Source organism: Asterias amurensis, chromosome 3 (genome assembly GCF_032118995.1).
Source record: "Asterias amurensis chromosome 3, ASM3211899v1".
Classification (NCBI taxonomy): domain Eukaryota; kingdom Metazoa; phylum Echinodermata; class Asteroidea; order Forcipulatida; family Asteriidae; genus Asterias; species Asterias amurensis.
The window spans coordinates 17251648-17274394 of record NC_092650.1 but is presented as its reverse complement, the minus strand read 5'-3'; the positions used below and the strand labels follow the sequence as shown (position 1 = coordinate 17274394).

General features: G+C 40.1%; 1 protein-coding gene and 1 long non-coding RNA gene across 2 annotated transcripts in view; one reads left to right on the top strand and one right to left on the bottom strand.

Annotated features, from left to right (window-relative positions):
* The window catches only part of LOC139935039 (G-protein coupled receptor 54-like), a 49411-nt gene that overhangs the window by 8642 nt on the left and 18022 nt on the right, over positions 1-22747 (top strand). The window contains exon 2 of the mRNA XM_071929488.1: positions 5835-6262. Within this exon, the coding sequence (XP_071785589.1) occupies positions 5954-6262 (309 nt within the window). The 5' untranslated portion in view covers positions 5835-5953. The remainder of the gene's footprint in view (positions 1-5834; positions 6263-22747) is intronic.
* The window catches only part of LOC139935040 (uncharacterized), a 54604-nt gene continuing 37996 nt past the window's right edge, over positions 6140-22747 (bottom strand). The window contains exon 4 of the long non-coding RNA XR_011785749.1: positions 6140-6253. This is a non-coding gene — a long non-coding RNA (uncharacterized lncRNA). The remainder of the gene's footprint in view (positions 6254-22747) is intronic.

The following is a 22747-nucleotide window of genomic DNA, read 5'->3' as shown; positions in this document are numbered from 1 at the left end:
GTCTGGTGATTGGTACTGGTATTAAGAATATTGTTGTTGGTCATTTCAACTTGGTTTCAGGTGGTTCCTCTGATGCGTAAAACCCGGTGTGGCGGTTTCAGTTTTCCGCCGTATTCAGTTTTCCGGGACTCAATAAAGCATAACAGTATTGACTTCTTTCGGTTGCTGCGCGCAGGTGTCGCATGACGCTATGTTACCGGATTTGGTCATTCGGAAAACTGAACACGGCGGAAAGTTGAAACCGCCACACCGGGGGAGTGGGGTTGTCTGCCGGGCCCAATGCAGCAAAACTGTTGTATGGCAGTTGATAATGGTGGTAAGAATATTGTTATTGGTCATTTCAACTTAATTTCAGGTGGTTCCTTTGATGTTTAACCCAGGGGGAGGGGAGGTGTCTGCCGGGCCCAATGCAGCAAAACTGTTGTCTGGCAGTTGATACTTGTATTAAGAATATTGTTATTGGTCATTTCAACTTAATTTCACTTGGGGCCTTTGATGTTTACCCCGGGGAGGGGAGGTGTCTGCCGGGCCCAATGCAGCAGTTGATACTGGTATTAAGAATATTGTTATTGGTCATTTCAACTTAAATTCAGGTGGTTCCTTTGATGTTTACCCCGGGGGAGGGGAGGCATCTGTCGGGCCCAATGCAGCAAAACTGCTGTCTGGCACTTGATACTTGTATTAAGAATATTGCTATTGGTCATTTCAACTTAAATTCAGGTGGTTCCTTTGATGTTTACCCCAGGGGAGGGGAGGTGTCTGTCGGTCCCAATGCAGCAAAACTGCTGTCTGGCAGTTGATACTTGTATTAAGATTATTGCTATTGGTCATTTCAACTTGGTTTCAGGTGGTTCCTTTGATGTTTAACCCGGGGAGGGTATATGTGTCTGTCGGGCCGCGCCCAATGCAGCAAAACATTGTCTGGCGGCTGATATTGTCTTCTGTTAAGAATTGTGCATTAGGACTATTGGTAATTTCAATTTGGTTTTAGGTTGTTCCTCCGATGTTTTACCCCGGGGGTGGGGGTGTCTGTCAGGCCCAGTGCAGCCAAATTATGAATCAAGGGCCACAACTTAAATAGCATACAATTTTTAGCCACACAGCTGGTGTCGTTATTAAATTACGGGCTCTTAACGTTTGAAAAGAATATCACCACGACGCGCGGTCGTTCGGGGGCGGAGCGCCAAAAGGGGGAGATTTTAGCATTTTTTAAGAGGCTGTATCTCGGAAACGATATGGAGTATGGATTTAATTTTTGGTTTGTGTTCATTTTAGCCATAGTGGAACAGTTAAACAAAGTTTCATGTAAATCTGAGGTAATTTGACAACTGGTGAATTTCAACCCATAGGTTTGTACACTAAATATTTGGGGGAGGGGGTGTCTGGCAGGCCTAATGCAGCAGACAATTTGTCTGGCGGTTGATATTTTTTACTAAGCATGATGTTAATGACCATTTCCACTTGATTTCATGTGGTACCTAGAATGTTTGATTCAGCCCATTATTTTGCCTCTTTGTTGGGGGTCCACGTGCTACACACAGCGGGGGTCCCTGGCAGACATCCATATCTGATTATGTCAGGTTATCCACTAAATGTTCCTGTACTCAAATATTGGTACCTCGTTCCTTTAACCAAAGTGCTCTGGGCTGCCGCTCTACCGCTCCAGCATTGGTTAACTTACTTGAAGAATAACCGTGCCGGGAATACTTGTCCAATCAGCGGTTTGATTATATCGCTTCGAACGAGAAAGACTACAAGTTAATTGCACCTGTTATTTCATTGGTCAATTCACTTGTATAATACTAGTGCCAGGACCTGTCCAATCAGCGGTTCTGTTATATCGATTTGAATCGGAGGAAGTATAGTCAAAGTAAAATATACCTGTTCCATCATTGGTCAATTCACTCGAATAATAAACACGCCAGGATAACCGGTCCAATCGGCGGTTCGGTTATATCGTTGAACAAGGAAACTTCAGGTATAAAATTACACTCGTTTAATCATTGGTCAATTCACTGGTGACATTTATTGACGGGAAATACAGACCGCGCTAGGCGTGTACATATACTCGCTTCCTTGCTGATGACGGAATGTTTGAAAGCACCGCGTAATCAAACCGAGTTTGTTTCAGTTCGCTCTGCTGCTGCTGCCCCGTCATCGACCCCCGTTTTCGTGTTTGATCTTCAACGACCAGCAACCAGTTTAAATTAGCTCGTCGCTCAATTACCACCATATTGACCACACCGACCCAGTCTAGATAATTTTACATCTCCAAGGGAAACTTGATGAGGCTTCCGGAATCCGTATCTGTATCTACAGCAGGACAGATAGGTATAAGCATTAGCAACCCGTGGAGAAAGTTGTCTTCTTATCAACAAGATACATCAACCCGCTTTGTAATTAAGATGGATCAACATTAGACTACTAGTCACCATTATAGGAACTGGACACCTTTGGTAATTGTCCAAGACCAGTATTCGCAATTTGGTGTATCCCAACATATGCATAAAATAACAAACCTGTGTAAATTTTGACTGAATTGGTCATTGCAGTTGCAAGGGAACGTTGACAGAAAAACACCCTCGCTGCGCAATACAGGGTGTCTAAAAAAAAAGGTAATCCTACTTTAAAGGGTCTTTATGGCCAGACTATTATGTTTACCAGCAGAAAGCATGGCATCATCTTAAAGCTGAAAACTTGTGCTTTCCAATGATACATTTGGTTACATTCAAGGATCACGCATCAGCGAGCACCATTGTCTTGAAAATGTGGTGCAAAAATGCAGTTGGTTCACTTTTGAACCCATGTCATTTTGGCCTTCAGACAGAGTGTAAACCTCGGGTTGTCACAAACGGTTCAGCTAATAACAGCAGAGTGGCCAAGAAAAGGTATGAAACCAGAGAAGTTTGCTGGGATCTCTCTCACACCGCTCAAGAAGCCACTCACAGAAAGTATGTCTTCTTGCAAGATCAGGAAGCAGAAGTTCATGACGGATGTGAAGATGTGGAACAGATGGAAGTGAAGGTCCAGATGAGTGATCCGATTAAAAGTGGTGTGGTTCAGTCCAACACCATTCCGTCTTGCACTTGTCTCCCGTGGGTGGTCAATCAGTTGCTGTCGTAGGATAGCGATGTTTTCCTGAGATCTCGCTGTCCTTGGCCTTCCTAAACTTCCTTTGTTGCGATTGAGGCTGGTTCCTGATGTGCTTCATACTTTCTCACATTGGCCCAGATTGTTTCTTTGCTGGTGGTTCTCGATCTGGGAATGCTTCTCCAAATTCATCCTGTGTAGCCTGCAAAAAGTTCTGGTTGCATACCATTTCTTGACCACAAATGTTCTCTGTTCTGCCGTTAGGTGAATGAACCATTGTGACAACCTGAGGTTTACACTCTGTCTGAAGGCCAGAATGACAAGGGTTTAAAAGTGAACCAAATGCATTTTTGCACCACATTTTCAAGACAATGGTGCTCTCTGATGCATGACCCTTGAATGTAACCAAATGTATCATTGGAAAGCACAAGGTTTCAGCTTTAAGATGATGCCATACTTTCTGCTGGTAAACATAATAGTCTTGCCATAAAAACCCTTTAAAGTAGGATTACCTTTTTTTTGAGACACCCTGTAATGTGTGTGTCTTCGGATGTCTATCATAATATGGCTTCAGGCCTGAAGTCTCCTTAATTTGAGTGAGAAATTACCTCTTTATCAAAACCTGCGTTACTTATTTATTCAGAGGGAGACGTTTCTCACAATGGTTTATATTATAACACCCCTTGCAAGTATTGTGCCTGCTCATTGGTTTAGAGCGCGTCACATGACATGTCTTAGTTTTGCTAGACGACGGCCGTGTGATAGAGCGTCGGTTTGCCATGCGCTAGTCCGAAGACTAGCACATGGCGCCGTGCGCTAGTCCGACAGACTAGCACACGGCGTGCAGTACCCAGACGTCCGTTGCGTGTACGAGGATGATAAATTAATAGTCTGTAACCATTTCGGATTGTCCGACACTACATGCAACACAGTAGGTAAAAGTGTTTGCAATCTGTGTTCGCGTCGTCCGTGGATTGTAGCATTCAGGTCTGTAACTTAATAATAATAATATACAAATATTGACTGCTTCGAGTGCTATGGTTAAAACTATGACTCCCGAGGTGATCTCCGGAGCGTTCTATTTTCCCGAGGCGAAGCCGAGGGAAAATAGAACGCTACGGGGATCACCGAGGGAGTCATAGTTTTTAACCATTGCACGAGTAAAAGCAGTCAATATTTGTTTTATAACACCCCAAACATGTCTAATGACTGTACAATTCTTATTACGTTACAGACCTGAATGCTACAATCCACGGACGACGCGAATACAGATTGCAAACACTTTTACTTACTGTGTTGCATTTAGTGTCGTGCAATCCGAAGTGGTTACAGACTATTAATTTATCATCCCAGTACACGCAACGGACGTCTGGGTACTGCACGCCATGTGCTAGTCTGTTGGACTAGCGCATGGCAAACCGACGCTCTATCACACGGCCGTCGTCTGGCAAAACTAAGACATGTCATGTGACGCGCTCTAAACCAATGAGCAGGCAGAATACTTGCAAGGGGTGTTATAATACAGGTTTTAGAAATGTTTGGGGTGTTATAAAACAAATATTGACTGCTTTTACTCGTGCAATGGTTAAAAACTATGACTCCCTCGGTGATCCCCGGAGCGTTCTATTTTCCCTCGGCTTCGCCTCGGGAAAATAGAACGCTCCGTGGATCACCTCGGGAGTCATAGTTTTAACCATAGCACTCGAAGCAGTCAATATTTGTATACTATCAACAGCTCTGCACCATCGCTCGTTACAAAGTTTGTAATCCCCAAAAATAGTTTTTAGTAATCATTTACAAATAGTGTCCATGGCTTTACAGCATGTCAAGATGGTTATAAAAATACTGTCCCGTTTACAATGTAGCCTAAGACCCGAGCCTTGGTGATAGTCTTTCCTAACTGAGATTTACCGAGCGTCAAATATTTGTTCAACAGTATCGCCTTTTTCGCACTTGGTTTAATTGTGTTGAAATAGATCCAATAGCTGGTAAAGTTTGCATCGGGGATATTGAACATAATTTTGGTTTTGCCCATATACTGATTTGTGTTAGAACTGACTGCCTATACTCAGTATGCATACTTTCACTAGTTTAAAAAATCGCATGCATTACTGCTCGAGTGGGATTCGAACCCACGACCTTTGTATTTCTATACCAGTGTCATACCAACTAGACACTTTAAATAACATAGAGCATTGTTCTTCCAAACCCTTGACGACTATACCGTGAAAACATGAAACCCGCCCTAATGCCACAGTTGCTGTATTTACAACAATAATTTGAGAAGGTATGGCATCTGTAACTCTTAGGACCAAGTTGCTTTCTGGTCAACACAGACCTCGACCTGCTTTGTAATTATAAAAGTTATCACGGAAATAGGGTACCACGAAAATAGGTTAACCGCGAAAATAGGGTGCCCCGAAAAAAGGGTACCACTAAATTAAGTTACCAGTTGTGAAACATTATAGGGGAGGAAGACCACCGAGAGTGTATCCATTTGGTTCGTGTTGTAATTCTAAAACAACAAAAGGTTACAAAGAAAATAGGGTACCCAAGAAAATAGGGGACCATGAAAATAGGTTACCACAGAAATAGGTTGACACGCGTCAGTTATTGGTTAAACAGTACGGGGGAGGGGGGGGGGGGGTTGGGAACGGGGGACGACCGAGAGTGTCTCCACTTGGTTCGTGTTGTAATAATAATAAAACAACATATAACATTGTAAATATGCTTTTTCTCCCCAGTTTGATCCATTGGAGACGGGCATTTCCAGGTCGTCAAGTGAGCACAAGGGTGTCTGCTTCAACCGGCCAATAAAAGGGTGCTCCATGTATGCACGTTGGCCACACACAGGCTTAAGAGGATGCTGCATAACGTCACACACAACACTACCATGCATATACCCGACGAGGTATTCGGCCAAGTGCTCATGGTGCTCTTAACGGTGCTCATATCGGTGGTGTCAGCGGTGGGATTGTTCGGAAACGCGCTGGTCATGTTTATCGTGTTCTGCTACAAGGACATGCACACCGTCATCAACTACTCGTTCGCTAACCTAGCTCTGACTGACCTGACCCTTTTGCTCCTGGACGGCTTGCCTACTGCTGCGGATACTATGGGGACAAACTTCTCGGCTAGTCTAGGATGCAATATCCCAATATATCTGCAATATGTAAGTAAATTATAGGAGACGTATCAATCAGTCAGAGTGGTTTGACTTCATGTTGTACACTGATTAATCTTCTGTACATCGTACACAAAGAAACTATTTATACACGCATTCTCATTCTCACTCAAACCCAGCCTTGAATGATTGTAATCTCGATCATATAGGGATAAAACAGACCCGCTTCATACAACTAGACTGGTTTAATGCCTTTTTTTTTTAATTAATTGAAAGCCTGATGAGACTGTGTAATTTGGTTTTTTCATAGTTTCGATTTTTGTTAAAGGAACACCTGCCTTGGATCGGACGAATTGGTCTATAAAAAGCGATTTTAACCGTTTTTTATAAAACGCATATGGTTGGAAAGATGTTTAAAAAGTAGAATACAATGATCCACACAAATTTGCCTCGAAATTGCGTTGTTTTCCTTTTACTGTGCGAACTATACACGGTCGGCCATTTATGGGAGTCATGGGAGTCAAAGAGTGACAAACGCTTTTCAAAGACCAACTCGACCGATCCCAAGGCAACGTGTTCCTTTGATTTTATTTACACTTTTGCATACATTAAGAATAACAACACATCGCAATGTAAGCTTCAAATCAGCGTCGTATACAATGAATATTTACAGGCTGCGGTTACGCACGACGATCAAAACACGGAGAATAAGGGAAGTGCGTAAAACTACATGGATTAGGTGTCTGTTTGTTAGGTTTTTGGGGGTTTTTTTTAGCTCATATTTTGTTCAGCTCTGAACGGATTTTGTTCATCATTCATAGTTAAAAACACGACCCGGATCCTCACCTGTGCTCCTTACAATTAACTTTCACGACATAGACGGAAAAAGTAAGGAATTTGTTTTTAATACATGGATGGATCTACATAAATTTCTGTTCTTATATACGTCCCAATATTGGTTTTCGAAAGCGAGGACTCTATCGGAACACCGGGATCAATTGGGTGTCAGTCCTCAGTTTGAACGGGGCCAATCCGTGCAAAGAAAAACTTTGCGGGGTTCTTTGTTGTTCCTTTGTGTGAAAGACCCCACAAGGGCCCTCTCGTAAGCGCAAAAAGGTGAAGGTTCATTGAGTAAACTAAAAGTAAGATAAACTGGTTAGACATCAGGCATTGGTATTATAAAGGCACAATTATTTCAAGGGATGCCTCGAAGGATTTCATTGGAAAAACGTACATGAGTGACGTCAGCGTTCCATACCGGTGTTATGATTGGCCGAGGTGATGAAGTTTGTCAGCTTGCACTTTCTATTGATCGTTTGCCTGGGGAGCTTTTTCGCGGGGTTTTACCAATAACTGTTTCGGTTGCGATGGTTGATAACTGGCCATTGACCGAAACAGATTCCACTATAAAAACGCACCCATATAATACTGTTTTATTCATTAGGCCCATATAATAATGTGTGTTCATGTACATGGGTGACTTGACTGCGAATATCCACGTGAAATGGACGCGAGGTCAAAGGTTCATCTTGCAGGATCCCCAAAGCAGGGCCCAATTTCAAAGAGCTGCTAAGCACCAAAATTTGCTTAGCATGAAATTTCTTCCTTGATAGCAACAGGATTGCCAACCAAATTTCCATGTAATTTTCAGGATAAGCGAACAACAGCTGATAAGTAACAAGCAATATGCAACAATTAATAGAAATTTTGTTGGTAATCCTGTTTTTATCAAGAAAGAATTTTCATGCTAAGCAAGTTGTTGTGCTTTAGCAGCTCTATGAAATTGGGCCCAGGTATCTGGCGTTAAATCACGACGAGCCTCGAAGTGTGACGTCATACTTTCAGGCTATAATTATAGTCTCTGACACGTAAGAGCTTGAAATGAGCAATGGTTGTTTTTACAGCGTTGTACCGTCAACAGTAAAGACCATTGGTTTATACAGACGGTGACTATTTACTGTATGGTGGTATCAAAACACGATGATCGCAAAAATAGTTCATTCACGTGAGCTACGTGAGAGAAAACTCAAGGAAAAGAAATATCCCGGAGTTATTATTCTGTTCCGTTCCAATTAAACAAGGATCAATGAAAACCTATAGCTGAAGGCATGTTCACACTGCTGGTCCTGCTGATAATATTATTAGTAAGAGCAAAGACCGGGACTTGCCCGGAAGACGAAGGTAAATTTCTACAGAACCAGTGATCTAGAATACGAGACATGCGGTAACGTCTCTCCAAACCCATCACCCAAACATCCTTACTGAATGACACATGCATTTAAATATCCCTCACATAAACCCTACTTAATCATAACTATATCCGTAACCATTTAACCTAACTTATACATAAACCTAACGCAAGCACCCTAACACGGCTTAAACCCATCCCTTACAGTATAAACCCCATCCTAACCAAATACCGGAACCTCCCTAACACTAACCCTACTAATCCAAAAAAAAAAAAAAATAAAAAAAAAATATAAAAACTATCAATAACGGTATAACACCAACCTGAACCATGGGCAGCGCGCCGTATCGATACCCCGTATGGCACTAAAAACTAACCTCTACAGCGGTTCGGAACTTTTCGTGTGCTCTCGGAACATTCCGGCACGGTTCGCGACGATCCCCCACGCAGCAGGTTTGGGGAGTTGTTACATAAGAGTGGACTAACCACTAGGACCTGGTTGTTTATATTTTCATGTTTAAAAGATGCAAGCACTGCTTCAGACCTCTTTATTTAAGTCGGTTTGTAGCAGCAGGTTTGGGGAGTTGTTACATAAGAGTAGACTAACCACTATGACCTGGTTGTGAATATTTTCATGTCTAAAAGATGCAAGCATATGCAAAATGACGTCATAAGGTCATTCTCGCTCGGGTATTCTCCGATGGGCCGAACCGCTGTGGAGTTTAGTATTTAGTGCCTTCCGTCACGTATAACCTCTCGGGATGAATTGAGATCGAGCATGCTGGGAAAAATGGCGCGGCGAGATCGATCACCCCTGGGAACGAGGTACCCGTTACCCTAACACAGTCATAACCCACATCTCCATGAGATCCCCACGTTTACACTAGTATAAACTTAACCAACACATAAACATCCCTCAAATCGCCTTTAGTGTAACACTTGACCAAAACTGAAGATCCATCTTCGCAGAAATTCAAATCCCATGTCAGTTATGCCTATTACTATAACTAGGTATAACTAGGTCAGTGAAAACGTGACACCCACACGTACGTGTGCATTTATTTAAACAAGTACATTCATCAGCTCATGCTTAAAGACACTGTACTATTTGGTAATTACTCCAAATAATTGTTAGCATGCATGACACTGTACTTTTGGTCGTTACTCCAAATTAAATTACTCCATAATTGTTGGCCATACAAACTTGTTAAACGAGCAATGGGGAGCTGTTGTGCAACAAGGATGTGTTTTCTTTCACCATTCTCTTGTAATTTCAATGACTAATTGAGTCAAAATCTTCACAGGGATATGTTGGTATTTCTCAAGTGGGAATGTTCGTCTAGACAATAACCGAAGGTGTTTGCTAGTGCCTTAAACGTGTTCTGCTGCGCTCTGACGCCTGTCGTTGGCTTACTTGAGAGAAAGCGAAGGGCCATTGATTTTGATGACCACGTTAATTAGCTCTATTAATCAGGGCATTGAGAGACATGTTCGAAAAACTCCATTACAAGAAAGACTATCTGAAATTAAATAGAATAATAATACAGCTGTTGCAAACTGCTTAAATTTGGACTCAATTGAGCGAAAAAGGGGGCTTCGGTCTTTTCTTAGATTCAAACATTTGAGTGGGAAGTTTGCTCTTTCTCAAAAACTACGGTTTTTTTTCTGAGGGAGCTGTTTCCCACAATGTTTTATACCACCAACAGCCCTCCAAGTAAGTTTCTACTTGGAGTATAGTTACCAACATTGCCCAGTGCCTTCAATGGTTGTATCGACTCAAGAAGCGTATTTCTCGAAAGCTGAACGGCAGACATAACGATAAAAAAGAGTCATTGAAAACTAATTAACCAATGAGTTATTTCTATTTTATTGGCTTCATGGCCTTCTGTGAATCATTAAGGTAACTAGATGAGCGTAATTATTTTCAATTAATATTGCAAAGAATGTTTTATGACTTGAAGTTCTGAAGTGCAGCTTTCCATGCGCTTAATTGTATCATTGACACCAAGGCTGTATGTAGCCAACAGTTAAAGGCAGTGGACACTATTGGTAATTACTCAAAATAATTATTAGCATAAACCTTTCTTGGTGACGAGTAATGGGGAGAGGTTGATGGTATAAAACATTGTGAGAAACGGCTCCCTCTGAAGTGCCAAAGTTTTCGAGAAAGAAACCATCTAAACGCACACAACTTCGTAAGACAAGGGTGTTTTTTTCTCTCATTAATATCTCGCAAGTTCGATGACCGACTGAGCTCAAGTTTTCACAGGCTTGTTATTTTATGTATATGTTGAGATACACCAACTGTGAAGAGCAGTCTTTGACAATTACCAATGGTGTCCACTGCCTTTAAAAGGACAACGCACTTGTTGCAAAAATAAATAAATAATAATAACAATAATCATTGTTTTATAATAATATTTTTCGCTCATCCGCTGGAAGTTTTTTCTTTACCTGAGCTTCTGTATATTATAAAATAAATTAAACAAAAATTGCACCCCCTAAAAATAAATCATATCTTGAAGCTAGTGTAGGCATACTTGACCACAAGCCAAGGGATTTGTTAACAAAAGCATTGGGGTCAAAACGAGGTTTCGCTAGTGTATGGATACACATACAGATACTGATACGTCAACACTTTGTGTGTTCACGTGACGCGTATCCGCGACCATCATATTTTGCATACACGTTCGCAACGGATACGGGAGCTTATACACGTCGTAAAAAACGGATACTGTTCTGCAGACTTTTAGTTGTATTTTTTGTCCCAGATCAAAAACATTTCCCACGGAATTGCTTTCACTGGTATCGTGATTGATATAAATAGAAAATTGTTAGTCATTTGCAAGCAAAACGATGAGAAAATGCAGTGTTTAAAACACGGGGTCTCTAATGGTCATGTAGTTGAGAAAGACACTCATGATGAATGCGAGGGCACTCACTCAAGTCAAATAAAATACCTATAGTTTGCGAAACAAATTTCAACACGCCGCTGATGTGACGGGTACTATTATCGTATCTGTATCTGTATCCGCACGCTTGCCACTGTCCCCACATGTGCAGGCTGAACAAAGTGTCAGGGACAAGTGAAATTTGTTCTTGCTTGTTTGCTATGATATGAAGAAAAACCATAAGAAACATTAAAATAGTTAATTCATTAGTAACTAACTAATTAATGATTTTACACTGCCAGCTACAGTTTAAAACTTTAAGTGTAAATGTCAAAACCTTTAAAGGCAGTGGACACTATTGGTAATTACTCAAAATATTTATTATTATAAAACCTTTCTTGATTTCGAGTAATGGGGAGAGGTTGATAGTGTGAGAAACAGTTCCATCTGAAGTGACGTAGGTTACGAGAAAGAGGTAATTTTCCACAAATTTGATTTCGAGACCACAGGTTTTGAATTTGAGGTCTCGAAATCAAGCATCAGAAAGCACACAACTTTGTGTGACCATGGTGCGACAAGGGTGTTTATTTTCCTTTCATTTTTATCTCGCAACTTCGACGACCGATTGAGCACAGATTTTCACAGGTTTGTTATTTTATGCATATGTTGAGATACACTAACAGTAAAGACTAGTCTTTGACCATTACCGAAAGTGTGTAGTGTCTTTAAAAGTGAGTATAGCCCCAGTTGTTTATCTCGCAAGAACAATTGTTTGATACAAATCTTCTCAAGATTGTCGTTTTATTAAGTGCACTTGCTTTTTACGATGATATTGAAAGAACACTTATAAAAATGGTTTATCCCTTTGTTGAAAACTATACTGCATTGAAAAGTTGTTTTTCTTCTTTTTTTGTCCCATGCGGAAAACCAGAGCTCTTGCAATTGTTCCGATCAAAAGGCGTGGATCTTATGTGTGTTCACAAATCAAATTATTTATTTTGTTAATTTTTGTTTAGCCAAACTCGTCTGGACACACTTAATAATTCAGGTTACTTTTCTAATACAATTTTCAACATTTACAGCACAACTGAATACAATGGTACGATTGGCAACTACAAAAAGGAAATAGTAGAAGAAGTAAAAACTGGGGCGTAAAAAAAACATAAAAATATGAGTATTGTTATGCGAAGAAACCCTGGAAGTTTTAAATATTGGAGTAAATGTCACGAATTAACCACCAGTGCGTTAATAATAAGTTAATTTTTGTCAGTGTTATTGCCCCAATAGTTAGAGCATAGAAATTAATTGTAAGAGAAAAGAAATCGTGTCAAATTAAATCCGTGTCGGTTATGGAGTCAGAGTCGTCTCGGTGCTATGACACGAGCACAATATACCCTTCCCATGAAATATGTAAATTGCACGTAGCGCGTGCGCACTAACGTTTTGGTTGGCAAAATGAGGGAACATCGCGCTGTTTTGTACACGGCTAATGGGTGCGTGACGCAGACGCGATTGCGCGTCTGCTTAGTGCACAACTCTATAGACCTTATCGCAAATACCAATGCGCAAGCGCAGACTGTTGAATGAGGTGCATTGTGGGATATATATGGATCAAATTTGGATACCAGCAAGACCACAATGCACCTAATTCCAAGCTTTACGCGCGCGCCCCGGTATTTGCGAAAAGGTCTATGGTGTTTGCCAACCAACAGGGTCTGTACGCATGCGTGAATGTAATTAGCATTTTTCACGGGAAGGGTCCATTGGTCATCCATAGGCTGGGTTGTTATAGGGTTTGGATACTTTTTGTGGGACCAAAACACCATATCCACAGATTTATATTAAACTTACACGGTTTGAAGTAGGCCCTATTACTTGCTGATGAGGTGCTGTAGTTTTTGAGAATTTGGTAAAAACAATGTCACGAAACAAATTTCGTACTTATGCGACTCTCCTGAAAACATTGCTCTGTGATGTTCGCTTTTGTTTTTCTTAAAAACTTGACTACTAAATGAGCTGAGACTTCTATCGGTAAATTATAGTATAGGTTTTCTCGGTCAAATTCGGCAAATGAGCAGTCAATTTAATTTTCATGCGTTCGAATTAAAGCTGTTTTGCTTTTCCAGTTTTTACTGTGTTTCAAATTCAGAATTCGGCCAATCAGTTTCGTTTTGGGTCGAGTCAAATTCCTTAAGCACTCTGTTCAATTTAGCGTAGCGTCATTCTTTTTCGTGACACACACGCCTCAAGAAGCGTCTGCGAATTTGAATGCTGCTTTGATGAATTGTTAAATTGAATGATTATTTTGTTAATTCGAATGACGCAACATTACATTTGACTAATCCCAAAACGAAATCGAATGACCCTTTTGAGTAGCATTCGATTTTGCGCGAAATAGAATAGCTTGGTGGTTAAATTGGCTGCTCTTTTTCTGAAATTGACCGAGAAAACCTATACAGGGTGTCTCAAAAAAAAGGTAATCCTACTTTAAAGGGTTTTTATGACCAGACTTTTATGTTTACCAGCAGAAAGCATGGCATCATCTTAAAGCTGAAAACTTCTGCTTTCCAATGATACATTTGGTTACATTCAAGGGTCACGCATCAGCGAGCACCATTGTCTTGAAAATGTGGTGCAAAAATGCAGTTGGTTCACTTTTGAACCCATGTCATTTTGGCCTTCAGACAGAGTGTAAACCTCGGGTTGTCACAAACGGTTCAGCTAATAACAGCAGAGTGGCCAAGAAAAGGTATGAAACCAGAAGTTTGCTGGGATCTCTCTCACACCGCTCAAGAAGCCACTCACAGAAAGTATGTCTTCTTGCAAGATCAGGAAGCAGAAGTTCATGACGGATGTGAAGATGTGGAACAGATGGAAGTGAAGGTCCAGATGAGTGATCCGATTAAAAGTGGTGTGGCTCAGTCCAACACCATTCCGTCTTGCACTTGTCTCCCGTGGGTGGTCAATCAGTTGCTGTCGTAGGATAGCGATGTTTTCCTGAGATCTCGCTGTCCTTGGCCTTCTTGAACTTCCTTTGTTGCGATTGAGGTTGGTTCCTGATGTGCTTCATACTTTCTCACATTGGCCCAGATTGTTTCTTTGCTGGTGGTTCTCGATCTGGGAATGCTTCTCCAAATTCATCCTGTGTAGCCTGCAAAAAGTTCTGGTTGCATACCATTTCTTGACCACAAATGTTCTCTGTTCTGCCGTTAGCTGAACCATTGTGACAACCTGAGGTTTACACTCTGTCTGAAGGCCAGAATGACAAGGGTTTAAAAGTGAACCAACTGCATTTTTGCACCACATTTTCAAGACAATGGTGCTCTCTGATGCATGACCCTGGAATGTAACCAAATGTATCATTGGAAAGCACAAGGTTTCAGCTTTAAGATGATGCCATACTTTCTGCTGGTAAACATAATAGTCTGGCCATAAAAACCCTTTAAAGTAGGATTACCTTTTTTTTGAGACAGACACCTTTAGTAATAATAAAAGACCGGAATTCTCAGCACCACCTATCAACAGCTCTCCAAATAGGGATTTAATTACTTTGAGTAATTATACCAATAGTGTCAGTGACTTTAACAGTAGTTAAGATTGATTCGCACTTTGGATTATTTTGTGAAATCGAGCTCCTTGCATCTGACGGGTTAAGTCATATGAACGAGCGAGACAGATTACATTAAAGTCTGGGACTACAATACGGGCTGTGGGCCTTTTTACTCATAAGACGTGTCATTGCCCGAGATTGAAATAACAAGATGGACGGATTACACAAATCGATAACTGCGATTTAAGAACACTTCTCATTTCCTTTAAATGGTTTGAGCAAGACAGTAAACAAGCAAAAAACAATCCTAAATCTCATGATAACACAAAATGCTACCAATGAAGTCAATGACTTGACGAATCGTCCCGTTCCTGACATTAATATAATCCGAACTAAATCGGAGAATCCGAGTCAAATCTGACCGGGGATTATAAAAAAAATAAAAAAAATAGAGAGTGTCCACACACATTTTGGTTTGCGGTAACATTATACTCGAGCAGGCTAGTCGCAACATTGAGATCAATTAAGAATTCACTCCGCGGCATTGAAGTTAATAACGACAAATCACTATTCGATCCACTAAGCGAACTAGCAGTCCTGGCCAATTTTCCGCCCAGCTAGGCAGGACAGCTCTTTTCAATGAATTGTGAGATGTCTCGCACGAAGTCCGAAAAGTCTACTCCGCGGCAGTAGAATACATGACAAGACGAGTTCCCAAAATAACATAATCCACACAGCAAAAGAGATATAGGCTAGGCATATGGTGTTATACCATAAACCAAACTTAATATAGGCCTATACGTTTGATACATCACTATGCAATGCCTAAAAAAATCACACGTGTAAGCTCCACTGTCTAATTTAATTTACGAACATCAAGTTGCCTGGAACTAGACTTGATTGCAACGCAGAGCAACGGTTTATGGTTACAGGTTGGTTTACATACAGTTACCATGAATGATTTAAAAGGTGAGCCGTATTCTACTCAGGGCATGCAGAGACCAAAGGCCTTTTCCAAACCTCGGCTTAAGACTCCCACTCTCTAGCCCAAGGCTCTGATTGATGTTAAAGGCACTGTCACAACTCTTTTGCCAAAACTCTTCTTAAAGACACTGGACACTATTGGTAATTGTCAAAGACAAGTCTTCTCACTTGGTGTATCTCAACAATTGCATAAAATACTAAACCTGTGAAAATTTGAGCAGCTCAATTGGTCGTCGAAGTTGCGTGATAATATTAAAAGAAAATACACCCTTGTCACACGAAGTTGTGTGCTTTCAGATTTTTGATTTCGAGACCTCAAAATTCTAAATCTGATTGCTCGAAATCAAATTTGTGGAAATTTACTTCTTTCTCGAAAACTACGTTACTTCAGAGGGAGCTGTTTCTCACAATGTTTTATACCATCAACCTCTCCCCATTATCCGTCACCAAGTAAGGTTTTATGCCAATAATTACTTTGAGTAATTACCAATAGTGTCCACTGCCTTTAAGTTCCGTAGCCGTAGACGTTAAGACGCAATGAACCCATCCTAAGTTAAGACGAGTTATTCGTCCTAAACTCGACATAGGATTGAACTTACGTTTCGTGAAATCGGTTGCTGGACAACTTCGGTAATTGTCAAATACCAATTATTCTCACACCAGTATGGTTTATCCCAACAGAGCTATGCATACAATTACAAACCATGCATGGATTCAAATAATTATTTAAGTGAGAAATTACTTCTTTCTCAAAAATTATGCGTTTTAATATCAGAGGTAGCCGTTTCTCACAATGTTTTATATAACTATCAACAGCTCTCAAATGCTCGTTATTTAGTTATTATGATAGCAATTGTTTTGAGTTGATTGTCCCCTACGTTGAGGCCGAAACCTTTTTCTATTTATTTTTTTAATACATATTTTTGTAACAAGAATTTTTTTAAATCTTTTAAGAACGTGTAACTACATAAATTAGAAGAATTTGTGGCCAGTTTAAAAATAAATTGCTTGGCGGCCAACTTTGAAAGAAATACAAAATAATAATCAAAAGTCATCCTCCTCCTGTTTTTTGAGAAAAATCCAGACGATCAACTTTATTTTGTTTTACTCGGCCTCACAAGAACGTTTCTCAATTTTAAAAAATATTTCCGTGAAGAGTAAATCACCCATTGACGTCATAAAATGACGTCACTGTCATCCGATTGGAATAATAACACCCGTTGTTGTATCTATTTATTTATCTTTCTGGCAGGGTCGGTTGGGGGGGGGGGTGGGCATTAGTCGTTCTAATTCTGTGGGATGTCCTGTCCACTAAACACGCACCATATCCAAATTGTGTGAATTCAATCTGTTACGATAGCCATCTATACATGACAAACAAATCTCGGTTTAATCTGTTTTTGTCAAAGATTTTCCGCACCTTTCTGTTTCGATGTGGGTTAATTCGAAATTAAGTCACGGTGCCCCGATCTTGTTCAGCCCTGTGGTCATTCCCGATGTTAAATTAAATTGCGAAACCAACATTGTGTTGGACACGAAGCATAGCAAATGAAATTACCTCAGGGCAATCGCTAGTATATAACATTGCGAGAAACGGTTCCCTCTGAAATAACCGTAGTTTCTAAAAAAGAGGTAATTTCCGACAACATCATTTGAATCTAATACAAGACTTTATGCCCTTTTAGGCATCTGAAAGCGCCCAGATTTGTGAAACTAGGGTATTGTTTCTGTCAATTCTCTCTCTAGCAACTTCGATCACCAATTGAGTCAAATTTTTCACAGATTTGTCATTGTCTGCACAATGTTGGGATACACCAAGTGATAATACTGGTTTTGACAACTACCAAAGGTGTACCTTTAAAGCAATTGGACACTTTCAGTAAACAGTATTGTCCAAGGCTCATACTTGGTGTACCACAATTTATATATAAAATAACAAACCTGTGGAAAAATTAGGCTCGATCAGTCATCGGAGCCGGGAGAAAATAACGGGAAAACCCACCCTTGTTTCCGCACGTTTCGCCGTGTCATGACATGTGTTTAAAATAAATCTGTAATTCTCGATATCGAGAATTGATATTGTTTTAATGTTTTCACAAAAAGTAAAGCATTTCAAGGAATAATATTTTAAGAGAAGTCTTTAACCATTACCTTCTGTAAACCCTGTAAGTTATTTGTAAATATGTGAACTAAAAAACACAATATGTCCCGTAAGTGTATAATGGCTTTAAAGACATACAAATGTTGTCAAAGGTTTTCTGCAGGTTTCTGATGTGGGTTAATTTGAAACATGAACCAAATGGTGAAACTGATTTTTGTAGGATACAATATTGCATATATGAGATAAAAGCAACCTCTTATTTGGTACATTCAAAGACAACCAACAAATAATACAAAGAAAGAAAAGAAGAAAAAAACAACCCACAAAACATGATTATTGGGAAATGGATTCCTTTGGTAACTGTCAAATACCAGTATTCTCACTTGGTGTATCCCACCATGCATAATATACAAAATCTGTGAACATTTTTACTCAATTCGTAATTTGTTGCACAACATTTGTGTGCTTTCAGATGCACAATGAAATGCTTCAGGCATGAAGTCTTTTAAATAAGCGAGTGAGAATTCACAACGTTTTATACTTTCACAGCTCTCCGTTGCTCGTTACGAAGTACGTTTTTACACTTACAATTATATTTGAATGATCACCTGTAGTGTCCAGTGCCGTTAACAGTCAACAAACATTTTTGTACATGGACGCAAATGGCACAAAAGTCACGCATGTATAAACACTCGTCCCGCTTTTTGGAAAACTGCACCGGTAACGTTTTGCAAACCATAAACATTTTTTGATTGCAACTAAAAACAAGAGCATGTATCAATTTCTAGACACGGCTCACTCAAACATAATTGATCGTAGGCCTATTGCTGACATAAAAAAATAGCAAAAAGAGCAGAGGCAAATTGATGACATTTGTCTTTTTCAACAAACGTGCCGTAGACTATAAATTAAACCTGATGCCATCACCCTTACTGTTTTGCGAACGAACATTTTAAAGGGATACAACTATGCATAATTTGTCTTCTTTTCTTTATTAGAAGAGTCATATCTTCCTCTTCCCCTTACAAAACGTAAAACCTGTCAAGATTTCATTAACAAACCTCAAAATAAATTTAAAAATCCAGTGTCAGACTTGACCCGAATGCCGAGTCCCTGATGGGTCCTGACCCAGTCCTCGAAATAACACCAACACTTGCCGTGGTGCCCTCTGCAAGGTTCCAATCACATTCTAGCGTGAAAGTTCATCTGTGTTGGTAGTTATATACAATTTCATGTCAAGACCGAAGTTGTGATCAAAAGTTAACCTAAACTGTAAGCTTACATCTGCCCCATAAAAGTTGCCCTTCAGAGGAAGAAAATTAATGTGCCCCTTCGTGAGCGAAGTTCAAGGGCAGCTGATCTATTCCTGGGTCAATCTGCTGACCCTGGAACCTGGATATTTTGACTCGGATGCTTCGCCAGTTTAAAGTAGTTCGTGTCAAATTTGCTACAGAATTCGCATCATATTGACAACAAACGAGTCAAGCAAATAGTACTTTTCTCCTTAGTTGACTATAGATATAGATCCATGGTTCAAAAGTTCTTTTTGTATTGTTGCTGTTCTTGTCCCTGTTTGTTTGTTTGTTTGTTTTACTCTAATGTGTGATCGAGGCTCCCCGTAGTGGGCCCGCGTGCCTGTTCGGGGTTTCCCCTTTGCATCAAAATGTATCTTGATGTTCGTGCAAAGGTAATAAAACCATAATTCAGGTCAGTGCTGGCCATATAGTTTCTAAAAATGTGAGAACAAGGACCAATCGGGTTAATGTCCTGCCCGAGAATTTATACACGGCCATGAACGTGCTTAATTTGTTTGCCCCGATCGACTTAAGCAGTGTGATGGGTGCTAATTTTTAGACCATGTGGCATAAATATAATGTTTCAGTGGAAGATGGGGTGGGGTGGTTACATGAGCTAAGCACCATCAATGGGCTCTTGCAGACTGAAACTATGACAAATGGAAAACTCGAGTGTGTCAAAATTTAACTCGGATTCCGGGTACCACCAGTGGGCCTGACCCGATGGGGTCAGGCTGACCCGGTAAGTGGTATCAAAGGGATCTTGACCCGGGTTCTACGTGAACTTGAACCATTTGCGGGGCATTTTAAAACGGATTATGAATGATACTGACCAAGAAATGAGCCAAGGTGGTTATATATACATACAGCTTATAGACTAATATTATCTTGAGTGAGGACGAGTTACTCGTTAGTTAGGACGAGTTACTTGTCCTAACTTAGGGTTAGGACGAGTTTCCTGACCTAACTTAGGACTATAGTCTTACGTTTTTAATGACCCCCAAATGGCAAAGAGTCCGAGGACTAGTCCTAAGTTAGAACTATCTTTCTTAAAATCGACCACAGGCCCCGTTAAACACTGCCGTCGATTTCACAAAACTCTTCCTAACTAATAGGATTAATATTATGACTTGGGACGTGTCCTAACCCTGCACTGTAGCATGCAGACCTTAAGATTAATCCTGAGTTAGTACGAGTTACTCGTCCTAACTCGAGATAAGACGAGTCCTAACTCTTTGTAAAAATCGACGGCTGGGGCGGAAAGGTTCGTTTTTCATTCTGACCGAGAGGTTATTTTCTAGTGTAGAGAGAGGGAGGATGACGGTGAATGTCGAAGGAAAATGTTTTGACCAAAACATTAATTCACGTCTCCCTTATCACCCCATCAATAACATACTTTGGAGTGTTACGTTGGTGCGCCACTTCACTCTCAAGCACGAACTAGAAAGCATTTCAAACCTGGCCTGATCCAGATCTGCAGCCAAGTCTTGCAACAACCAAGGAATGGTCACGGATGTAGTGTGTACACAAAAGAACACTTCGTATTTCAAATAGTATTCGCTTCAAAAACGTTGAATTAAGACGGTTTTCTTTATTTGCACTCACCCCCCCCCCCCCCCCCCCCCCCCAATGTGAACGTTCTTGGGTTGTACTAGCGACTCACAAACAATGTTTCCGATTTTGTTGAGTTGATTCGTCTGGGTAAATTTTAAAGCGTGACACCACAGCCGCATATGCAAACATTATGTTTTAGAGATGTCATGGTTTATTAGATGTAAAATTTGCATCGAGGATAAAGAATGTTAATTTTTCAGTCATGTCATTCCTTATCGAATATTAAGTGGGAGTTGATTCCACAAGGCAGGTGTGATCTTGACAAACGTGGGCTGGCCAAAGCAGACAGATCTAGTTCTTAGTTCCATCAACAGATATGAACCCGAAGATATAACTTGACCTATACTTCTTAAAGGCACTGGACAACTATTGGTAATTACTCAAAATAATAATTAGCATAAAATCTTACTTGGTAACGACTTATGGGGAGAGGTTGATGGTATAAAACATTGTGAGAAACGGCTCCCTCTGAAGTGACATAGTTTTTGAGAAAGAAGTAATTTTCTACGAGTTTGATTTCGAGACCTCAAGTTTAGAATTTAAGGTCTCGAAATCAAGCATCTGAAAGCACACAAGTTCGTGTGACAAGGGTGTTTTTTTTCCTTTCATTATTATCTCGCAACTCCGACGACCAATCGAGCTCAAATTTGCACAGGCTTGTTATTTTATGCGTATGTTGGGATACACCAAGTGAGAAGACTGGTCTTTGACAATTACCAATAGTGTGCATTGTCTTTAAAGGCATTGGACACTATTGGTAATTACTCAAATCATAGAGAAATTTCTTCCTCCATGCTCAAATTAAACGCTTACTCTGTATGACGAGCGACGGAGAGCTATTGATGCTATAAAACACTGTGAGAAACGGCTCACTTTGAATTAACATATAGTTTTTATGTACCTATGGCAACTGTCATAGACCAGTATCCTCACATTAGCATAAAGTAACAAACCTGTGAACATTTGGGCTCAATGGTCATCGAAGTTACAAGAAAACAATAAAGGAAAAACACCCAAAGGGTTGTTGCACAAACGTGTGGTTTCAGGTGCATAAAAACGGCTTCAGGCCTATAAAGTCTGTTAAAGGCAGTGGACACTATTGGTAATTACTCAAAATAATTATTAGCATAAAACCTTTATTGGTGACGAGTAATGGAGAGCTGTTGATAGTATAAAACATTGTGAGAAACGGCTCCCTCTGAAATGACGTAGATTTCGAGAAAAAAAAGTAATTTTCCACGAATTTGATTTCAAGACCTCAGAATTAGACTTTGAGGTCTCGAAAACATGCATCTGAAAGCACACAACTTCGTGTGACAAGGGTGTTTTTTTCTTTCATAGTTATCTTGCAACTTTGACGACCAATTGAGCTCAAATGTTCACAGGTTTGTTATTTCACGCATACGTTGAGATACACTAAGTGTGAAGACTGGTCTTTGACAACTACCAATAGTGTCCAGTGTCTTTAAATCGTTTGAAGTACCCGCTGCTAAAACATAAGCTTCGATCAGTCTTTAGCCACCGGGCAATCTCGGTGGTCTAGTTGGTATGACACTATACTCTAGAATTGCAAGGGTCGTGGGTTCGAATCTCTCCCTAGTAATATATGCCTGTTATTTGTTTAACAGAACTGGGACAACCACTGAATATACACTGCTACACACACTGCACGGTGTAAATTGATAAAGAAACAAAAATAATATGAGTGAATCATTTATTGAACATTAAACGGTACCGGCATTTTGAGAAACCAATTATTATTAAATTATTTTTGTTTCAACATAAAAATGTACTTTAACTATATTATTTAATTGTTTATTGTATTGCACTTTCGAGGTTTGGTTTAATTAATTTATTTATAGCTGCTGTACTTTTCATTTATTTATTTGTGTTATATCATGCGAAACTGT